The sequence below is a fragment of the Zingiber officinale genome, chromosome 2A (genome assembly GCF_018446385.1).
Source record: "Zingiber officinale cultivar Zhangliang chromosome 2A, Zo_v1.1, whole genome shotgun sequence".
Taxonomy (NCBI): domain Eukaryota; kingdom Viridiplantae; phylum Streptophyta; class Magnoliopsida; order Zingiberales; family Zingiberaceae; genus Zingiber; species Zingiber officinale.
The window spans coordinates 107,760,311-107,767,795 of record NC_055988.1 but is presented as its reverse complement, the minus strand read 5'-3'; the positions used below and the strand labels follow the sequence as shown (position 1 = coordinate 107,767,795).

Genomic DNA, 7,485 nt, shown 5'->3' with positions numbered 1-7,485 from the left:
TTCGAGCCCGTGGCTCTGATATAAACCTCCCACCAACGGCCGGGGCTTTCGCTTCGAGCCCGTGGCTCGATATAAACCTCCTACCGATCGGCTCGGGGTTTCGCCTCGAGCCGTGGCTCGGATATAAACCTCCAGCGAGGGGCTTGGGGCCGAGCCCGTGGCTCGGATATAAACCTCCCGACCGAACGGCTCTGGGCCTCGAGCCCGTGGCTCGGATATAAACCTCCGCCGAACGGCTCGGGGCCTTCATTCGAGGAGACTGGATATAAACCTCCCTACCGATCGGCTCGGGGGCCTTCGAGCCCGTGGCTCGGATATAAACCTCCTGCCGATCGGCTCGGGGCCTCCGAGCCCGTGGCTCGATATAAACCCCTCGGCCGATCGGCTCGGGGTTTTCGCCTTCGAGCCCGTGGCAGATATAACCCGGCCGATCGGCTCGGGGTTTCGCCTCGAGCCTATAACTCCTCCCGGCCGATCGGCTCGGGGTTTTCGCCGAGCCCGCGGGCTCGATATAAACCTCCCGATCGGCTCGGGGTTTCGCCGAGCCCGTGGCTCGATATAAACCTCCGGCCGATCGGCCGGGTTTTCGCCCGAGCCCGTGGCTCGATATAAACCTCCGCCGATCGCGGGCGCCGAGCCCGTGGCTCGATATAAACCTCCGGCCGATCGCTCGGGGCCTTCGCCGAGCCCGTGGCTCGATATAAACCTCCGGCCGATCGGCTCGGGGCCTTCGCTTCGTGGCTCGATATAAACCTCCCGGCCGATCGGCTCGGGGTTCGCCTCGAGCCCGTGGCAGCCATAAGCTCGATCGGCTCGGGGGCCTTCGCCTTCGAGCCCGTGGCTCGGATATAAACCTCCTACCGATCGGCCGGGGTTTCGCCTCGAGCCCGTGGCTCGATATAAACCTCCTACCGAACGGCTCGGGGCTCGCCTTCGAGCCCGTGGCTCGGATATAAACCTCCAACGGCACGGGGTCTTCGGCCTCGAGCCCGTGGCTCGGATATAAACCTCCCTACCGAACGGCCGGGGTTTCGCCTCGAGCCCGTGGCTCGATATAAACCTCCCTGATCGGCCTGGGGCCTTCGCCGAGCCCGTGGCTCGATATAAACCTCCTACCGATCGGCTCGCCTCGAGCCCGTGGCTCGATATAAACCTCCTACCGATCGCCTGGGGTTTCGCTCGAGCCCGTGGCTCGGATATAAACCTCCTACCGAACGGCTAGGGAGTTTTCGCCTCGAGCCCGTGGCTCGATATAAACCTCCTACCAACAGCTCGCCTCGAGCCTGTGGCTCGGATATAAACCTCCCGGCCGATCGGCTCGGGGGCCTTGACTCGAAGAAATAATACAGATCATATAACTAACCGAGAACAAATAACGGAAAAACTGACCTAGGTCATGAGAATGGCAGAACTCTCCGGCATCGTCCATCTTCACGTTCCAGATCAGGCGCGTTCCCACAGACGGCTCTAATTTGTTCCTGTCTGGAAGCTGAGAAAACGAACCTGCCGGTATGACGTGTCTGGAAGGTTGACCGCATCCCCATGACCCGGTTGATGATCTGTCCGCTGCGTTGACCAAGTCGTCTGAAGTCCTCCTCCGGTCAACTGTACCTGTATCCAGCGACCGGGTTCCCCCGGTCTCTGGTACCTCGGTGCTCGAGGCGAATCCCACAAATGTATGAGTAACCAGATAATAACAGAATAGTAGTAAAATAAACAGATACCGAGTATGAGAACGTACCCTGGCCCAGGGGGCGCCCTCGGATGGAGCGGTGAGCTGGTTCTGGTGAGGTGGATGAATGCAAGTCGGTCGGGCAGCCGAATCCGCGGGCGATAACTCGGAATCCAGTGCGGCATGGATCCAAAAGATGGCACGTAGGCCGGAATACCACAACAACTCGCAGGCCGGAGCTCAGCCTGGAAGGTGACGATATCTACTAAAGACAACGGCAGTAGACGCGTGAGGGGGCTATTGCAGCTGTGGCCGCGGGAGAGGGCAGCGGTGGCTGCCGGCGGCGGCTGTGGCCGCGGGAGAGGGCGGCTGTGGCCGCGGGAGAGGGCAGCGATGGCTGCCGGCGGCGGTTGTGGCCGCGGCATAGGGCAGCGGTGGCTGCCGGTGGCGGCTGTGGCCGCGGGAGAGGGAGGAGAAGGAGAGGCGGAAGTCCGGTCCCTTGGCAGCGTCAGCCGGCGAGGAGGCCGAAGGCAGTGCTGACTGCGGGAGGCGGCGATAGAGGAACGCTCCTCCTCTCTCTCTCTGGCGACGGATCCTTCCCCCTCCCTCTCGAACAGAATCCTCTCTCAAGAGCACGGTTCGTGCTCTTTTAAGCCCACAAAACCTAAAGGCCAAATGACAAAAAAGCCCTCTTCCTTCTCCTTAATTAATCCCATGTCATTCCCTATATCCGGATCATGAGTCATCTTAAGGTGATTACTGATTAGTTAACAAATAAAATTTATCTATTGCGAGATTTGTATGCGTGGAGAATTGTAGAATCTGAACTTAGGTGAGACTCAGCTTTTAGGATGATCATATTCGGATTCCAATGACATAAAGTCACTCAATTGATGGTGCCTTCTGGCGGATACGAAGTCATCTCAATACGAAGTATAAGAACAAGTCATAAAATACTAAAATAAACAAGGCCAAAAACAGAGCAGATTATGCCTTCTGGCGGTAGAGAGCGGAGAAGAACGAAGCGACAAACAACACCGTCGAACGGCGTCCATTTATTGCCCACTCGAGGAAGACGGCGGAGGAAACTCGATTGAGTTCGTCCAAATCTCCGAAGACTCTTCTGCCCCTCCTCCTCCTCCCCAGTTTATTATCTGCAGCTCAGCTGCTTCGCTCCGAGAGTAGAAAGGAGTACGAGTGGAAGACGAAACAGAGGAGACAGGAAACGAGCGCAAAGGCATGGAACTGCCGCCGGCCTGGATCGCCGGAGACGCGCGGGCGTCGTAGGCGCCAAGCTGATCTAGAAGGTCCTCCGGTGCGCCCAGCAGCAGCCGCGAGTAGGCCAAGTAGTCGCTCGCTGCGGCCGCACCCGGCATCGGGGGATCAGCAGCGGCGGCAGCGGAAGCGGAGGAGGAAGAAGGCGGACGGATGCGGACGTCCTCGGGGAAGTTGAGCTTGGCCCTGCTGCCGCGGAAGCGGAGCGCGGCCCTGTCGTACGCGCGCGCCGCGTCCTCCGCCGTCGCGAAGGTGCCGAGCCACACGCGGGCCGCCTTGTGCGGGTCGCGGATCTCCGCCACCCATTTGCCCCACGGCCGCCGCCTCACGCCCCGGTACTTCATCCGCGGCGCCGTCCGTTCTCCTTCTTCTACGGCGGGCGCGGAGGGAGCGGAGGAGGTACCTTCCATGGCAGCCGGAGCAAGCGATGGTATCACTATCGGCGGTGGTCAGAACCAGAATCTATCGTCAGATACAAGTAGCAATCACCATGCAGATTGAAGTAATTAAATATATATAATTAATTATTTATTTATATATTACAAAATTTTAGATGAATAAAGACGAAGTTGAAATAATCCAAGTTTGTTTTAATGAAATCATATTGATCGTCTTCTCACAGATTCAATAGCATAATTTGTTTGTATCTTGATTTTTTTCCCCCAATCAGTTTGTATTAGGTCATCAGCAATTACTCCCCCAAACAAGAATCATGGGGCGTCACACTGAACAAGAAGACAAAGAACGCGAATAAGAATCAAACAATTTAATTAATTACAAAAAAAAAAAAAACAAATCTAAAGTTGAACAGAGGATCTACCTCTACCTGAATAATTTTGATGACATTTATTTGCGTATGTAGTATGTTACTAGAAGAGCTTCAGCGGATGTCGTGAGTCAACGTCGGCAACGCCTCCTAGCCGTTGTGTGAGCGAGTCCCTTTTTAAAGTGTCCTAGGGGGGGGGGGGGGGGAATCTTCATCGGCACTCCGTGCACTTCCCGTGTCTCTGGATTATGGTCGCCTGCCCTTTTAGTCTGCTGGCCCGACTCGAGCCCATACTTGAGTCGGGCCGGTTTGTCTTGAGCTCGGCCGTGAGTCGTCCTGCAGCTTCGCCTGCGTGAAGTGAAGCCGTGCAGAAGCTTCTTGTTTGTTGGATCATCTTCTATCTTTAATCCAGTCAAATGGCGTCTCCTTTCCAACTTAGCAAGGTCCATGCATCGCTATTAATGATATTTGATACGGTTGATAATGGAGGGGCCCATGAGGAAAGGGTTGGAAAAGTCAAGGCCATATGGCGGTCAAAAGTCAAGAGGACGTGGTGGTCAATAGTCAAGGTGATGTGGCAGTCAATGGTCAGGTTGACGGGGCGGTCAAATGCAAGCAGGTGTGGTAGTCAGAGGTCGGCCCGGCGAAGCAGCCCGATCTACAAACCTGCCGTTGAGGGCCAGGAAGTACAAAGCGCAGGATGCAAATCGGGATCGGCAGAGCTGATCAGAAACAGCCCGATCTACAGACCTGCAGTTGAGGGTCAGGAAGTACAAAGCGCAGGATGCAAGTCGGGATCGGCAGGGCTAAGGCCAAGAACTGGAAGTATAGGCCATTGGGTCGCAATCGACAGAGCTGATTAGAAGCAGCCTGATCTACAGACCTGCGGTTGAGGGCCAGAAAGTACAAAGTGCAGGATGCAGGTTGAAGATCAGCGTAGTTGTATCTAGACAGCTTGGGCTGCAGGTCTGCGAGTTAGAGGCTTGGAAATGCGAATCACAGGTGCAAGCGGGTGCAGGGACACAATGGATCGGAGGAGCTAAGTAATACGGGTGCAGAGAATCTCAACGGTCCGTCGAGGAGAGTCATTACACATCAACAATGCGGGTGAAAGCGGAGGTTCCTAAAACGAAAAGATGCCCTCATAACCAGTAGTAGTCTGCCAGCTGTCCCCCACTACAAGACAACATCCATGAACGAAGGCGGAGGTTCCCAAACGGAAAGATGCTTGCGCGACAAATAGCAGCACGACAGGTGTCCAGAACTAGGAGACAAAGCCCAGCGTCTAATGTTTTTTCTGACAGGATGGCAGGCTCCAAAAGGGGGAGGCATAAAAGGCGAGAAATCCCCCATATGCAGGTACGCGCACACACTCTCTGAGGACTTTTTTCCACAACCGTCTTTCCTTCTGTTTCTCTCTGTTCTTTCTGGGGAAAAAGGACCTGACTTAAGCGTCGGAGGGCCTGATCCGGGGACTTTTTCCCTGGGTTTCGGTCTCTAACGTGGAGGGGGAGATCGTCTGAGTGTGCGCAGGGTCCTGCACCAGCGTCAGCCACCCGTGGGAGCCGAATCATCTTCTACGACCTTCCGTCAACCATCGGGACACCTCGACCGGCCTCCGTCCGACTCAGCCTCCGGACGGGATCAAATTTGGCGCCGTCTGTGGGAAACACAACAGCCTGATCCGGAGCGTGAAGATGGAGGACTCGGGCCGCAGCTCCAGCAGGAGGATTAACGTCACCATGACCGCCGGAGAGTACGAGCTCTTTAAGGAGGTCAGGAAGCAGGCCGCCTCTGAAAAATAAGGAACGGTTTCACGACCTCACTTGGCGCCCGAAGCATCTAGAGAGCCAGCTCCTGCCTCCGACAGGGGCTCAAAGAGGAAGCAGCAAGAAGAGCTCCCTCGTGCTTCATTTCGGGAACCTCGCCGCAACTATCGTCGAGCCGAAGCCTATGAGCACAGTCCAAAGAAAGAGGAGCCGCCGGCGTCGGTAGCGGAGAGCTCTCTACATCCCCCGCGGGATTCAGGAAGGGGAAAAGCGATAATCCCTGCCAGAGATCTGCCTGAAGATCCGGATGACAAAGTACCCTTCTCGGCTAAGATCTTGAGGGAAAGCCTGCCCAAGGGATATCGAGCCCCGAACATTGGAGAATACGATGGGAGCAAGGACCCGGAAGAGCACCTGAGGAAGTTCAAAAACGCGGTCATCTTGTACCAATACAGTGATGCTGTCAAATGCCGAGTATTCCTACACACCCTGTCTGGGTCGGCGCAGAAGTGGTTCGACGGATTGCCCCCGGAGTCCATCAATTGCTTCATGGATTTCAAAACAGCCTTCCTACGCCGTTTCACCAGTAGCCGTAAGTATCAGAAAACCGACCACTGTCTGTTTGCTCTCAAGCAGGATTCAACTGAGCCCTTGCGGAGCTACATCAATCGGTTCAGTCAGGTGGCCAATGACGTCCCCTCCGCCACCTCCGGAATATTGATGAGTGTCTTCTCCCACGGATTGCGAGAAGGGGAATTCTTCAGAGACCTCATCAAAAACCCCGCCCGGAGTTTTGATGACATGGTGGAAAAAGCTTCGTGCTACATCAAGGTGGAAGAAGCGCAGGCCGCTAGGAGGAAAGCCGAAAAGACGGTGGCCCCAGGCAACCGACCTGAAAGGAGAGCACCGCAGCCAGCTCAGCCCTTCCAGCGAGGTCAACCCAGGCCTGCCCCTTAGCCTGCCCAGGGAATTAGACCAGCGCCGCGAGTTACCGCCGTACACGCGCCCAGGCCTGGACCAAGGGGAGCACTCTGTGATGAGCCTCGGAAATATAACCAGAGGGCATTATGGGAAAGGCGAGGGCTCGAAATGCGAAGCGTCTCCTAAAGGTGTCGCTCCAACCAAGACAAAAGCGTACGGGAGAGCCAGTAAATAGACAGGAAGTGCAGGTCAGCAGGCTTCAGGGACATACGAGGCAAGAGTTGGCCCGGGCCGGGCTAAGTACAAAGGCAGCTATCGGAGGAAGAGCTACGTAGCCGAACAAAGCTAGCAAAATGAGCAAGGGCAAACAAATTAGCGGAGATCTAACAAGGCCAAAGGCGACCTACTAAAGAAAGAAATAAGCTAAGGATGTATAAAGGGGAAGCGAGATAATTTTCCGGAGTTCAGAACGACCATAGCAATAATTACAATCACAGAAGGGTCGGCGTCGACACATAGAAGGAGAATATGGCAGTACATCACTCATCATACTATATCCGGGGGAGAAGGCACTGAGTCAACGGAAGCCGAAGGAAGGAGCCCAGGGTCGGCTGGTGTTGTGTCGGGAGATGCGTGATCAGCAGACGTGTCAGAGGCAGCAACGGAAGGGGCCTGGGCAGAGATATCCCCGAGAGCTGGATCGGCCGCAGGAGGAGGAGCCTCCAAGAGGGAAAGTCCCTCATCCGCTTCAAAAGAAGGGAAGGTGTCCTGCAGCAATTCCCTGGTCAGTCGAGCTGTGTCCAAGAACGTGGCGGGAGGTGCCGAGCGTAGGAAGCCCTACTCAAAGGCTTGTCTGACCCCACCAGCGGCCCCATGGCAGAGCAACAAGACCATCTAGTGTCCCATCTTGTGGAGAAAGAAGGAAGAGCGAACGTAGGCCAGTCTGTACGCCTTTAGCCGCTCTGATTCGCCAGCCCGGTACACCTCCAAACTGTTCCGATTCTCCTCAGCTTCGACGCGGGCCAAGGACAAATCGCTCTGGCCCTGAGACACCAGTGCCTCGGCCTTCGATATCTCTGTTT

The 7,485-nt window shown here is 55.7% G+C and overlaps 1 protein-coding gene across 1 annotated transcript; it reads right to left on the bottom strand.

Moving 5' to 3' along the window:
* Window positions 1–2,727: 2,727 nt before the first annotated feature.
* On the bottom strand, window positions 2,728–3,357 carry LOC122043884 (ethylene-responsive transcription factor ERF096-like). Its single transcript, XM_042604449.1, has one exon. It carries the CDS (start codon window positions 3,355–3,357, stop codon window positions 2,728–2,730), a length of 630 nt encoding a protein of 209 aa, XP_042460383.1.
* Between the last annotated feature and the right edge of the window lie 4,128 nt (window positions 3,358–7,485).

Coding starts and splice junctions, on each gene's coding strand:
- LOC122043884 (XM_042604449.1), bottom strand. CDS start 3,357: ATGGAAGGTACCTCCTCCGCTCCCTCCGCGCCCGCCGTAGAAGAAGGA.